A 15,172-nucleotide genomic window follows, 5' to 3' on the forward strand; every position below is an offset into this window, starting at 1 on the left:
ACTCTGCACAGGTACCTGTTCAGTTAATGCATTTAAATTGCTCCAAATGTCTGTCTCAGAGACTGTGTGTTTTCTGTTCTGTCCCTTCTCTCTCTCTCCCTCCTTCATCTTTTATCTTTTACCTGCTGTGTTCTGTCTGGGCCCTGATGGATCACAACCTGAAAAGCATCTTCTTGGGAGCACAGGGGCGGGGGGGGGAGTGAGGGGGCTTTGGACGCAGCCTGGCTCTACCCCGAAATGTCTATAATGACACCTGTGAACTACGAAACTTGCTAAAACATAAGTACTGATTATTTAAAAGAAGTAAAGCATCTCTTAGTAAATATTATTTGAACTCTAGTAATCTGTTCTGATTTTTTAAAAATTATATCTTGGGCTATCAAAGTTTTCATGAAGGCTGAAACTTGTGTAATTCTTGGTCAGTGAAAATACTGTCACCATCCACATATATGGTGCAGGCTCCCATGCAAATGTGTGGGACAGCATTTCTGTGTTCCCGGTGGTGCCTTACAAAAAGAGCCTTATTCCTGCTCCCCCTTTTTACCCACAAGACTTCTTCACAGGCCATTGTATTTTCTAGAAGAGGGGAAGGATAACGTTTCTAGGGAAGTGAGAAAAGAAAAACAGCGAGAGCTTCTTTGCGCTGACCAGTCAACTGGGTATCGACCACCTGTCTTCACGGGAAAGAAATAGATGGCAGTGAATAAGCGAGAGTCTAGTTTTCCAAGAAGCTCAATGATTTTCCCAAATCAATACAGCTCATCAGGCCTCAGAACAAAGGCTGCGGGGGAGGTGACAGTGATGGAAGTGGCTTTCTGTTCTTTTGTGTATTAAACCATAAGACCCATGGGGAAACAGGGTTTCTTTAGCCAAGTTTCCCCACCCCCTCTTCTAGGGCTTATCCAGTGTATTTGTGATGGTGGGGGGGAATCCTTTCAGGTTTTTTGTTTTGTTTTAAGATTTCCATAGATTCTATCCTGATGATCAAATGTACTTTTGAAAGAGATAAGCACAGTCAAGTAAGAAAGAACATCATCTTTTCAAATGTAGATTACAACAGCCTTTTGCCATTGCTTTTTGGTATTGGTTTAACACATTTATTTGAATTAAGGTCTTACATTTTTTCTTGTTATTTATGGAAAGGCTTTAGACGAACCAGAAAGAAATGTCTCAGTGTTCAGATTAACCTCTGGCAAATAAAGAATCATAACTGTCCTCCCATAAATGGACCTTGTTCCTAATGTCCTGAAAATAACACCGAACCCTACTAGGAATGCTGAACTGTCATTGGAGAGGTTATAATTAACGTAGACAGCGTGGTGCCGGCATTTTCCAGCCGCCGGCAGAGAACATCTATCCGAACCAGCAATTTTTAGCCCTTCATTCCTTTAATCTTTAAGCTCACTGTGCTTTCATAAAAGCAGGACATTAACACCAGAGCAGTGCGTCTCTGGGGTTTATGACTGGGGTGGTGGCACACTAGGGCATAAAGCGTTCATTACACTTCCCCTTGTTACTACTGCCCTATCTCCCAACCCCATTGCCTACACTATTTGTTCAGATAAAGCCCACTGTTCAGGGTGACTAATCGCAGCACTGTGTTCCAGATGGTTTGATTACAGGATGTGGTTAAAGTGACTCTTCAAACATTCAGCCCAGCAGTAGAGCTCTTAAAAAAAAAATACTGCATTTTCTGGTCATGTCACAACACTTATTTTCCTGGTCCTCTCGTGCGCCATACGTCCTTGGCAGAGGTAATAGGAAGGTCCCTCTGTTCTTTGGCTGTCAGGTACTTCATTGGCAACCCAGTTGTGAATTTAAAATTCCCCCCAATGATTATAAACTCAACTTTGTCCTTTGAAGAAAGACCTATCTGAAGGTTTGAAGCTCTGAAGCCAGAAACATGAACAAGGATACTAGACAAGACTCAGCTTTTTAAAAAGTACCAGTGTTGGGCACAACAGAATTTTAGAAGGAGGGAGTTCAGTACAGAGGAGTGGTGATAAATCCTACCTTGTACAATAGTCACATTGTATGAAAATCGACAGTAATGTGATATCCTAAATACATGAACTTTATCCTGTACTCAGGAAACAGCATATTGTGACATTCCTATTGTCACTAATGTTTCTACTAGAAAAAAAAAATGGAAAGGAGGAAAGAAATGTGTACACTTAAAAAAAAAAAAAGGATCGTGGCATAAATGGGTTCCATTTCGGTGTTACTGGAGTGAGGTTTCTGTTTACTGCACAAGTGCACACCCAAGCCATCCAGATGTGGCAGTGTGAATAAGAGGGTCAAAAAACGATGTCGGATTCCAAATTCGGCATTTGCAGTGCTTGGCAAAAGACTTCTGTCCCAGGGGTGAGGCACTTTAAAAACTCTGAAAGAGTCTGTAAACTCTACTATAAACAGAGTTAGGCTGATCCGCTGGGAAATCAGGCATTTGCCCAGTTCTTGAGGAAACATCTTCACAAATCCCAGAAACAGTAATTCATAAACCATATTTATAACATCTTCAAAGCGAAATCTCTCCACGGAGAATTCCTATCATCTTGAAGCTAGTGCGAGACGATGCTTATTGGAAAAGTATGGTAATCGTGAAAAGAAGACACTGGGTAGCATTCCCATCTCGATTTTCTTCAGTCATCATCTCGTAGCCCCTGGGAGTCGAATGAACTCCCTCCATGTGCTGGGCACTGTGCCCACAGGTACGGTAGGTGCAGACAGTACTCATGTTTTCAAGGAGTGGAGTCGGGTTGGAAGAGACAGGCCTCTTGTGTATATGACTGGAGTAAGGTTTTAAAGGGACCGTGTAGTTTAAGACAGTCTCTGCAGTGTTCAAACAGTAAGTCTATTTGCTGCTCACCTAATGGAGTGAATTCGGTCTTCCTGTTGGATGCGGGTTCTCCTAGTCATAGGGTCCCAGCTGAAGGAGGCTCTGCCATCTTCTGTGGCCTTCCGGGTTGCTCTGGTCTCCATGCCAGCGAGCCAGGAAGGTGAAGAGGTCTGAGGCACACGCACAGGAGATGCTTCTGGGTCAGGCCTGCCAGCGGCACTTATCAGTTCACTTGCCTTTCATAGAACTGAGGGACAGGAGCACGTCTAACCGGTAGGGAGGAGGCTGAGAAAGTGTCTAGCTGTGGACTCAGAGGGAAACCATGGATTCTGGAGAGCATCCACTGGGGAGAGGACTTGGATGGAGCATAGTGGGGACTCAGGAGGGAGTGGCCGTTTTCTGGCGGTATGCGTGGTCTGTGTGTCTGGAGAGGATTCATAGAAGAGAGAACGTTAGACGTGGTCTCTGCTTGGTCCTGATTCATTAGAAACCTGAACTTTCCTTGGGGATTTGGTCAAGTCCATCTTTAAAGGTTTTTTTCCCCAGGGCAATTAAAAGTGTGATAACAAGAATGGTTGAAGAAACTTGGTTATGCTGGAGGAAAAAAAAGAGGGCAATTGGAGGCAAAGGGAATATCGACATGGTCGTCGACCTTGCGTGGGTGAAAGGCTGTCAAGTGGACTGTCTGTAGGGTATCAGAAGGCACAGCCAGGACCTAGGTGTTCAAAGACAGATTGTAGTTCAGAACCAGGGACAACTTTTTTTTTTCTTTTTGCGGTACGTGGACCTCTCACTGTTGTGGCCTCTCCCGTTGCTGAGCACAGGCTCCGGATGCGCAGGCTCAGCGGCCATGGGTCACAGGCCCAGCCGCTCCGCGGCATGTGGGATCTTCCCGGACCGGGGCACGAACCCGTGTCCCCTGCATCGGCAGGCGGGCTCTCAACCACTGCACCACCGGGGAAGCCCAGGGACAACTTTTTAACAAGATGACTGGAAAATATCAGGACAGTCCTGGGTCCTGGTGAGACACCGCCCTCCCCCCCCCCACCTCCACCCCATCAGTGATGAAGTAGGCGGGAAAAGGGACACACAAATATGAGGGCCTTGCACTACCCATTGGCCTCTGTCTCATAGCTATTATATCCTTGTCTCCATCATGGTCCTCTCTCCCTTCAGTAGCTTGTGACCTACAGGTTTCTCCTCTTGTTATCAACTTCCCCTTCTATACCACTAGCTCAGATTCCCAAAGCACATCCTTGTTTAGTTACCTCTGCTTCAGTTGCCCATCACTGGAACAGTCAGAGGAGGCCAGGGTTAGGATAAGTGGTCTAGGAGCCTAGTTTCCTGAGACTACCCTCTGAGCAGGGACTGTGGGCAGGGCGGTTACTATGAAAGTCACATCCTGGGTCTAGTTTAATGAGATCGATTAAGGGGCCTACTCTCTAGTATGGGTAATATGCAAACCATACTTCCACTTCTGGAATACAGGGTATCCCTATGTTCAGCTACAAATTTGCAGACTCTTAAAAGTATAGAGTTTGTATGGAGTTACAGGCAAAAAACATGGTTGATTCTGTAGCACCAGATAGGTTCCTAGTGTCGTATACCCTGTAGATGCACAATAAATGCTTAATGGACCTGACCGTCTCTCTGGGAACACTTAACTGCAAAGTATTGACAGAGGAGATAAGAGAACACTGTGAATGTGGAATCCTTGTGGGATCTCAGGGCTCTTTTGGCTTTTATAGAGGTAAGGAAAGGGCTCAGGTTATAGAACACAGGCCACCTTCTTACTAAGTGTCCAGTAGCTAATATGCTTTGTGGCGGCGGCAGCTTAGATTGTGTACCAGTATCTAAGACATACCCTTAATACAAAGAAGAAAACCCTGTGTGGGAAGCACACCCAAACCATCTGTTGCTCTCTTCAGCTTTATTTTTACTTTATTGGTAATAATCTGAAGATATTTTTCAAATTTAAAGTGTTACAGGGCAGGCATTATTAGCATTTTGAGAAAGATGATGCCCAGTCTGTGGGTGGGAAGGGAAGATGATAAATCTGGTGGGATACCTGAGAAGATAAAGATGAAAAGGACTTGTACAGAGTGTCCCCAGCACCTTGCAAATTGCCCAGATGTTTGAAGGAATAAGTGTGTAGTTGGAGAAATATTAACTCTTTTTGGAATAAATGTACATTTGTTTTTAGTTTATCTATGATAAGTGAGAAAAGTAACCATGCCCAGGTTTATAAAATTCAAATTTGGGCTTCTGAAGGACTCATGTTCATGTTGGGCATTTATGCCTTTAAAAAAGTATAGTCTGCTTTATATGGCCGTGGGTTACAAAGTGTTCAAGATGCTGTGACTCCAAAATAATAAGCCGTTTATATCTTTTAGAACTAAACATTACCTTTGTACTCGGCCCCTCACAATAGGATGTTGTCTAAACATAGACTTCCTGACAAAGAAACAGTACACTTTGTAGTTTATATGAGAAGCATTCCTTAAGCCTTCATTCCAATACAGAGCAGATTTGGCTGCGTAAACATGTGCGTGCGTGTATTCGCACGTGAATTCTAGGCAGACATAAATATTACGTGACATTGTGGACTGTGCATATAAAGAAAAATAGACCAAGCACACGTATTTAATTAAGAAACTGTTCAAAATCTTCCAGGGAGTAGAGCATTTATTTTGAACATTTTTTAAAATATAGAGGGATTCTAGGAAAATTAGGCTGACTTATTGAGGCCCTTTGAAGTTGAAAATAGACTTTTTTTTTTCAGAATGATAATGATTTATAATTCTGTCACTTGTACTTAGATAGGAGTGTGGCTTCAAGAAATAGTGTCAGGCGATGGGAATAGTTTTGCAGTGTGGAAGTTTCAACTTGTGTTTCTCCCATGGGACAGCTTCACCCGATAACCCCACCTAACCAACGATTAACTTTGTGTTGGGGTCCCGTCCTTCTCTCTGGCCCCCACGTTTCCCTTTGTCCTGTTCCGAGACCAGGAATTTGATGCTGAGACGGTTGTGAGCCGGCTGGCGTGATGTGTGTGCGTGGAGCTGCGCAGTGTGGGTCGTGCTGGGAAAGCCAGCACGGTCACGCGGACAGTAGCCTTTCAACACAGGGATCAGCCCGCGTTGATTTACGGAGCTGGGCAGCCCTCTGTCCCCAAGAGAGCCCCGGCTCAGGGAGCGCGCCCTCGCCTCGTGGCGAGCCCGCCACCGCGGCCGCCTCTTCCCCTGGCGATGCTCCTTTATCCCGGGCTGCTGCCTCGCTGGTCCGGGCGGCCGCCCTCGGCTCAGCCAATCAGACGCCGGCGTTCCCAGCAGGCGTCGGCCAATCCGCGGCCATCATTTGCTGGAAACGCGAAACCCTTTGGGGAAAAGCAATAACAAAAGCCTTTCACTGCAGACAAATGTTAAGTGTCTGTGCAGACTTTTCCTGTTTTTAATTTTATTACTGTAAGAATGGAGGGTTTGTTGTTTCTTTCATGTTTCCTTTCAAGCAATTTTAATTATACATTTGTGCTACATCAGGGACTCTGGAACGCGGTGTTTCAGCCTATTGCGTCTAAAGCTAAAATGCAGTACCCTTCTGGCACTACAGATAGATTCCTGCACTGTAAATATAGCTGACATGCTAAAGAATTTTAAGCAGCTGCAAAGGTCTTTGACACCACACACAGTGCCCCAGAGAGCAGATGATGAGAAAACCAGCTCGTCTTCCCCTTCGCCTTGTCTCCCACCCGCTCCCTCTTCCTGAAGGGATGTGCTCATAAAGAATCCTTTCCTCCAATTGTTCCGTCTTGTGCACATTTTGACCAAATGCCTAATTACCATCGATTCTCATCTCAATAAGAATTTTTATACTCAATGGCTTTAATTTTTTTTTTCCCTGAAGGAATTAGAATGGAGTCAACTATGATTTGAGGAAATGCTTGCTTTGCTTCGTGCTAACTCCCCCTCACCCCCCCCCCCGCCCCCCACTGATATAGTGAGTAAGTTCAGCTGTCACCTAAGTAATAGTAACACAGACCATATGGGAAACAATTTTTAAATCTCTTTTTGGGCCTTTTGAAAGAAATCCTTTCTTCCCCACTATGAGTCCCAACGATGCAAATATTTTACCTGCTGTTAAAGACATTCCCAAGGAAATGAGTCTTACCTTGTGAGGTGTCCCTTGCCACAAAGGAGTTCAGTACAGATTTTCTGCAGAATTCAAAACGGCAGTGAGCAAGCGAGTAAACCAGCTAGAAATAGACTTTGAGTATTGCCCCTTGGTGTTTCCAAGAAAGAAGGGGGAGTGGTGCTTTATAGAAACTAAGACACACTTAAATACTTTATTTCTTTACCCTCATATTTTATGTGTGTCTCAAAATCTAGGTCCTTTTACTGTATGCTTTAAAGGAGTGAGTTTAAAGAAATACGGCACTTGTCCTCTAGAGAAATAAAGAGGATGTTATATTTTGTTTCCCTGTGACATTTGGTATACTAAGTGCACTTAAGTTTAGTAATTCACAGATGCAGCGCTAAATTAAATTGTCTGTCTGCAAAGCAGTTGGGAAAAGCAGAAGGGCTTGCAGGAAACAAGCGTGTTGGTTTTGAGGTTGTTTGTTTTTTTTTTTTTTTTTTTTTTTCCTAATCCTCTGTGGCAAATGCTTACTAAAGTTGATTCTAAAGATAACCCCAAGAGCAAACCTATTGTGCACATTTATTTTCTTAAGAGGGCTATTTTAGGAGTCCTTAATATGAAACAATACCAAACAGTGAAACAGATACCATACCAAGGCTGATTCTTGTCTCACAAAGCCAGAGAGGGGAGGATTAGGAAAGAGAAATCATAGCTGATTGTCTGCTATCTGAACTCCAAGCTCCCGCTTTCCCCCCTTCTAGACCTATTTTTGTGCACGCGCATCATTTTTTTCCTAAATAAAAATCACCGTTATTTTATATTGCTGAATTGGAAGCAAAACCGATCCCTTTCAGTCACCTTCTGGTTTAAGCACTGGTAACTGGGGCTTAGTTTTTGTTGGCTGCTTGCCAAACGAAAGCAATTATGTGTAATAATAGAAAAATTAAGAGGTGAGTGTTGCTGTTTTACAGCAGGACATGGCAAAAACCATTTCCTTCTGTCAGCAGTATCTTGATTACACTCTCACACGCAGCCCTTACCCTTTTGTACCACGCGCGTATGCTCGTGAACACACACACATGATTTCCTGTGGGTTTTTGCTTGAGGTCACTGAAACCAGAAAGAGGAAGAATGCAAACCACAGCTTTTGAAAGCAAATGAGAATAGAGCTTTGCTGGTAAAAAGAACAGTAATAATAAATGAACTGGAAATAGGGTAATTTGTGCTAACCTTGGTCCATCTTCATTCCCCACTCCTGCAGGTGTCCTAGTGGTCAATGTCACGTGGAGGAACAAAACTTACGTAGGGACCTTATTGGACTGCACCAAGCACGACTGGGCCCCTCCCAGGTAGGCATGGAGCCTTTGATTTCAGGCTCTGTTTTCCTCTCCTCCTTCCTCTTCTTGCCCTCTCCTTCCCCCATCCTCTCTTTGCAAGGAGACTACAGAGAGAGATTAATAATACATAAAAGTCAGTTTGTAATTGAAACCAGGCAAAAGAGCAATGAGCAATTCAGGATTGAATACAGTAAAATGCAGATGCTGGGTTGCTTTTTTGTAGGGAGATCACTACTTCCTGCCCCCTTCTCTTTCTCCTTTGTTTTCTTTTTCTCAATATGGGAATTTGAACTGGATTGGAAACTTAGCTACCCGAGCTGGTTTTCTGAGGAAGAACATAAGCCATTGGTAGCCTGTTCTTTCGCAGGTGTTGAAATTGTCAGTGGAAGAATTGGGTGACTTTTCTTTATCTGGGCCCAGCCCTCAAGCTGCTGGGGTGTTGCCTGCTCTTTGCTGCATTGCGTGCCTTGTGATTTCACTCGGCTCCTTTGGGGATGCTCGTTTTGACATCTGTTACTTGCTTCCCTAGGTTCTGCGAGTCACCGACCAGCGACCTGGAGATGAGAGGGGGCCGGGGCCGGGGGAAAAGAGCGAGGTCTACCGCAGCTGCCCCGGGCTCGGAGGCCAGCTTCACAGAGTCCAGAGGGCTGCAGAACAAGAACAGAGGGGGGGCCAATGGGAAAGGGAGGCGGGGCAGCCTTAATGCCAGCGGGCGAAGGACACCCCCGAATTGTGCTGCGGAGGACATCAAAGCCAGCCCCTCCTCCACCAACAAAAGGAAAAACAAGCCTCCGATGGAGCTAGACCTGAACTCCAGCTCCGAGGACAGTAAGCCCGGGAAGCGTGTCCGCACAAATTCGAGAAGCACTCCCACCACCCCTCAAGGGAAACCAGAGACGACTTTTTTGGACCAGGGCTGCTCTTCTCCGGTGTTGATTGATTGTCCACACCCAAACTGCAACAAAAAGTACAAGCACATCAACGGCCTCAGGTACCACCAGGCTCACGCCCACTTAGACCCAGAGAACAAGCTGGAGTTCGAACCGGACAGCGAGGGCAAGATCTCGGACTGTGAGGAGGCCTTGAGCAACGTGGCGCTGGAATGCAGCGAGCCAAGCACAAGTGTATCGACTTACGAGCAGGTGAAGGCGCCAGTGTCCCCTGGCTCGGGGAACCCCCCCGGAACCCCCAAGGGGAAGAGAGAGCTGATGAGCAATGGCCCGGGCTCTGTTATCGGATCGAAGCCTGGGAAGAATTCCGGCAAAAAGAAGGGCCTCAACAGTGACCTCAACAACCTTCCAGTCATCTCCAACATGACGGCCACCGTAGACAGCTGCTCGGCAGCAGACGGCAGTTCGGCTGCCGAAATGCCCAAACTGGAAGCAGAAGGCTTGATCGACAAGAAAAATTTGGGAGAGAAAGAAAAGGGCAAAAAAGCCAACAGTTGCAAAATGGACAAAAACCTCTCTAAGCTTAAAAGTGCCCGGCCCATTGCCCCTGCTCCGGCCCCAACGCCGCCACAGCTAATCGCAATTCCCACCGCAGCCTTTACGGGCACCACCACGGGGACCATACCCGGACTGCCCTCCCTCACAACCACGGCGGTCCAGGCCACACCAAAGAGTCCTCCGTTAAAGCCCATTCAGCCAAAGCCCACGATTATGGGGGAGCCCGTCACCGTGAACCCAGCGCTCGTGTCGCTCAAAGACAAAAAGAAAAAGGAGAAGCGGAAGCTGAAGGACAAAGAAGGGAAAGAGACGGGGAGCCCGAAAACGGATGCGAAGCTGGGCAAACTAGAGGACGCCAGGGGGGCTGGCAGAGATGTATCTGGGCATTTTTTAAAGGACCACCTCAACAAGAATGAAGGGCTGGCGAACGGACTGTCCGAGTCACAAGAGAGCCGGATGGCCAGTATCAAAGCCGAGGCTGATAAGGTTTACACTTTCACCGACAACGCTCCCAGCCCTTCCATCGGGAGTGCCTCGAGGATGGAGTGCAGCGCTTTGGTGAACGGGCAGGCGCCCGTGGCCCCGCTGCACGTGCTGACCCAGAATGGGGCCGAGAGCTCCGCGGCCAAGACGAGCAGCCCTGCCTACTCGGACATCTCTGATGCTGCCGATGACGGCGGTTCTGACAGCAGGTCGGAGGGCGTGAGGTCCAAGGCCAGTTCCCCGTCAGATATCCTTTCCAGTAAGGACGGTGTTGTAAAAGGGCATTCTTCAACGACAGCACAATCATCTCAGATGAAAGAGTCCCACTCTCCCTATTACCATGGCTACGATCCTTATTATTCTCCGAGTTACATGCACCCTGGGCAGGTCGGTGCCCCTGTAGCTGGGAACGGCGGGAGCGCGCAGGGAATGAAGATCAAGAAGGAGTCTGAGGAAGATGCAGATAAGAAAGACAAGGCAGAGCAGCTCGAGGCCAAGAAAGTGGACCATAATTCTGCATCCTTACAGCCTCAGCACCAATCGGTGATCACGCAGAGACACCCGGCCCTGGCTCAGTCACTGTATTATGGCCAATATGCCTACGGGCTCTATATGGACCAGAAGTCTCTGATGGCCACCAGCCCTGCCTATAGACAGCAGTATGAGAAGTACTATGAGGACCAGAGGCTGGCAGAGCAGAAAATGGCCCAAACTGGGAGAGGAGACTGTGAAAGGAAAAATGAGCTCCCCTTGAAAGAGCTGGGCAAAGAGGACAGTAAACAGAAAAACATGCCATCGGCCACAATCTCAAAAGCTCCCTCTACTCCGGAGCCTAACAAAACCCATTCTAAACTAGGGCCGTCAGTGCCTAATAAATCTGAGGAGACAGGTAAATCACAGCTTCTCTCCAATCACCAGCAGCAGCTTCAGGCCGACAGCTTCAAAGCTAAGCAGATGGAAAACCACCAGCTTATTAAGGAAGCTGTAGAAATGAAATCTGTCATGGACTCTATGAAGCAGACAGGTGTAGACCCAACCTCGAGATTTAAACAAGTAAGATTGTGGAGTGTGGTCCCCACAGGGAGAGAGCAGTCTGAGGCGTGTACCTGGCTGGGCTTGATCTGGTTAAGAGTTCTTCACAGGAAGTCCACCCAAGGGCTCCTTAGGCTGGATTCCTCTTCTCCTGAAAAATATTTTCAATGAATTCTCGGGAGTTCTTGTGTGCCTCTGAAATGTACATCGCTCACTGTTTCCTTGTCATGTTGTGTAGTGAAAAGAACCTTGGCCATGTGCTTTGCAGACTCATGTTCCCTGCCGTTAACTAACTGACTCTGATGAGGTCCCTTCACTTCTTTCTGAGTCCAGAGTGAGGGAATTCTACCCCACAGTGGCTGAGTTCTCTTCTAACTCTGAGATTCTGAGTCTGAGCACTCAAACAATTTGTTCTTTTACATTTTCAAATTCATTTTGGCATCTTCTGGGCATATGAAGATGGGGACCTTAAATTCACATTTCCCACTCATCTTTTTAATGAAACTCGGGGTGTCTTGAGGTGCCTAGAGTTCCGTTTTACGTTCTACATTAAGGACCCCAGAGCAGAGCTCAGAGCTTCTCGCTTGTGAGGAGAGCGGGGAGTCTGGGCGGATGGGCCTCAGGCAGTCACCCCAGAGCCCCCCTGGTCAGCCAGTCTGAGGTTAAATGTGACAACACCTGAAAATCGGTCACCGTGAAACCACGCATGTGCCAGCACTTTCTGTCACAATTCAGATGTCCTGACTCAGCTGCAGTCCCACGAGTATGAATTCTGGTATTTCCCAGCATCCCAGCCCCCACTGAGAGGGAGGGGGGCTTAGAGGTCCCTGGTGAATCAGAGCAACAGAATCCTTTCTTCATGCTCATTTCTGTCCCAGAGTTGGGCCTTAACCCCAGATACCCAGTGGGTTTATATCATGAATGGCATGGGCAGGTCACAAAGGCCATTTAAGGACCCTCGGTTTCCCCATTTCTGGAGGCTCGAATCAAGCTGTGACTTCACAGGGCTGCATTAGAACTATACAATTTGGGAGGTTGATGGATGCCTTTGTTTCCTGGTAGAAAAGCCATAATGTGTCCTGTTAATTTTTAATTTTGTTTTGATTAAGATGTTAGCACATAATGAGACGTGATGCAGTTATATTAAGCCTCAGCTGCAGTAGGTGAAGAAAATGTCTTAGGAAACCAAGAGTTTTCCCCTCTAAATGATGTAAATTGATATAATAATTACTTAAACTGTAGTAAAACTTACTTAAACAGTAAGTAAAACATTGTTATCAGCTTGAGTTTTCTGAATTCTTTTTACCTGTGTGAGATGTTAAAAGGAAAATGAGGTTAGATTAAATATGTCTGAGGATGTTACCTAATGTTAAGAATTGACCTTAACAGCCCAGCTCTGAATTCCAGCGGAGCTAAGTTTCGAAGCTCAGCTCCACGAACTGGGCAGCGGTGTGACCCTGATATTACTTGAGCTTGAAAAACTTAGCTTTTGTCTTCTGTAAAAGGGATTATTCATGATGCCTACCTCAGACATTATTCCTCTGTAAGAGGAGGCGGTAAAGCTCGTTGCACAGTGCGAGCATATAAATAAATGTTCACTTAGAAGTCATAGTAATCGTGCTGTCATGGTGATGAATGAGTTTTTCTTGAAAATTGAAATTTTGAAACATGTCTTCTTTTTTTCCCCCAAAATCAGGATCCAGATTCAAGGACATGGCATCATTATGTATACCAACCCAAATACCTAGACCCGCAAAAGTCAGAAGAACTCGATAGAGAGAAGAAACTAAAAGAGGATAGTCCCAGGAAAACCCCCAACAAAGAGGGTGCTGTGCCCAGCCTTCCCGTATCGTTAACGAGCATCAAAGAGGAGCCCAAAGAGGCCAAGCGTCCTGATTCTCAATCCTTGGATGAGAGCAAGCTGAAAAACGATGATCGCAAGACTCCCGTGAACTGGAAGGACTCTCGGGGAGCCAGAGTGGCCGTCTCCTCCCCCATGAGTCAGCATCAGTCCTACATACAGTACTTGCATGCTTACCCTTACCCGCAGATGTATGACCCCAGCCACCCTGCATACCGGGCTGTTTCTCCCGTCCTAATGCACAGTTACCCTGGTACGTGTCACGGGTTCTCACTGTATTGGAGGGAAGAGGCTGTGTTCAAATACTAGCTATTTTAAAACTCAGGATAAATTAGATGCTTCAAGAGGGACCTTTGTTTGGCTTGTATTTAATGCTACTTAAAGAAGTTCCAAAGATGAAATGGATTTCATGGAAGATTTTTCATTTTTTAGACGAAATATCAAGAGTCCTTAGCTCTAGTTTCCATAGGCTCTGATGGTCTGCTGCAGCCATTAGACTGACAGATACTTTGCCTAGGAAAATATTCTGAGCACTTACTGTCATAATCATAACAGTTACTATTCCTTGGAGTTAAACGGACACATAAACATATGAAATGGCTGGAAGCTCATTTCTTTTTAGAAACCTCTGATCATCAGGATGAATTAACTGGGAGAAGAGAATCGGAGAACCTAGATACAGTTTAACGATGACGTAGCCCATTCTTAATGCACTATTCCCTACTTGAAGATCTCCGACTCTTGTCCCAAATTCATGTCATCCAAATGGTTTTTGTTTTTTGGGTTTTTTTTAAGATGTCGTCTGTAACTTGATGTGGCATTTGTTGTGTATCTGCAGGGGCCTATCTCTCGCCAGGATTTCATTACCCTGTTTACGGGAAGATGTCAGGGAGAGAAGAGGCAGAGAAGGTCAATACCAGCCCTAGCATCACCACGAAAACAACCACTGAATCGAAAGCACTGGATTTGCTCCACCAGCACGCCAGCCAGTACCGCAGCAAGTCTCCCGCTGTATGCCTCCTTTTGTCATCACTAACAAGTACTATGTTTCAGGGGGAGAAAAGCAGACAAGCTAGAGAACAGTCTTGAAATATAAATGGTTTTGGAACCCAGCTGTGATTTCAGGGTGCTGTTTTAGTCTAATATGGAAAGAATGGCATGTTCAAAAATAAGATGCTTTCATACATGGGGGAAAAATTGTGAAAGCGTGTAAGGTAGCAGCAGTCTTTTCTGTTGGAAAATCTATACCTTGCTTACCCAGGAGGATGCTTGTTAGCCAGACATTTAAATTCATAGGAACCAACCTTGGGCGCGAAATATTTGTGTCGCACTCGTGTGCCAGAGTGAGTCACTTGGCTAAGGAGTGGCGGCTGTCTCTGTTCTGCTTTGACCTTGACTCCTCCACACGTCCCTGTAGCTCTGCGGAAGTGATTCAGACGTGTGTCTTTGTGAAAGACGGCTCCACTCCCACGCACCCACCTCCCCCAGAAAAGTGCAATTGCTAGTCCTAGAGACTGTTGGGAAGAGAGAAAATACAAAGGATGTGGTAGTTCTTGCCTAGAAAAGAAAAGTTCGGAATAAATTAAAATATGGGCACTGTAATGTGCGTCTGAGTGTGCCTACCTGAGACTCCGTAAAGAAACCGGGAAAGATGATTCATGACTCCTTTCCTAAGAGTACTCCTAGCGCGAAGATTGTTTTCAAGTAAGAAAAAGAACTTTAGCGAAAGAGTGGTTAAGTTCTAGTGGGTAAAAATGTCTCGGAAACCCACGATCCTTAACCAAAGTATGATTTGGGAGAACTGGAGCTTCTCTGAGTGTTCAGAGATGGAGAGATTTTGGAATACTTCCGGAGGCGTAGGGCAATGATTTGCTTTGCTTGATATTAACATATAATATTAGGATGTATGTTCTCAGTGGAGGTAAGTATAAAGATAGGCTTAAAATTGTGAGATATATTCCCCTCACAAATTGTAATTAATATAGAAGAGTAATCAGAAAACTTGACCTGAAAGAAATCTCTACAACTCCTTCTTCTC

The 15,172-nt window shown here is 45.8% G+C and overlaps 1 protein-coding gene across 3 annotated transcripts in view; it reads left to right on the forward strand.

Moving 5' to 3' along the window:
- The window catches only part of ZNF608 (zinc finger protein 608), a 131,064-nt gene extending 115,999 nt beyond the window's left edge, over positions 1-15,065 (forward strand). For all 3 annotated transcript variants that reach the window (XM_060008936.1, XM_060008938.1, XM_060008937.1), the window contains 4 exons: positions 8,235-8,322; positions 8,840-11,294; positions 12,970-13,387; positions 13,973-15,065. In XM_060008936.1, the coding sequence (XP_059864919.1) occupies positions 8,235-8,322; positions 8,840-11,294; positions 12,970-13,387; positions 13,973-14,223 (3,212 nt within the window). In that variant the 3' untranslated portion in view covers positions 14,224-15,065. The remainder of the gene's footprint in view (positions 1-8,234; positions 8,323-8,839; positions 11,295-12,969; positions 13,388-13,972) is intronic.
- The last annotated feature ends 107 nt before the right edge of the window (positions 15,066-15,172 follow it).

The sequence above is a fragment of the Delphinus delphis genome, chromosome 3, assembly GCF_949987515.2.
Source record: "Delphinus delphis chromosome 3, mDelDel1.2, whole genome shotgun sequence".
Lineage (NCBI taxonomy): Eukaryota > Metazoa > Chordata > Mammalia > Artiodactyla > Delphinidae > Delphinus > Delphinus delphis.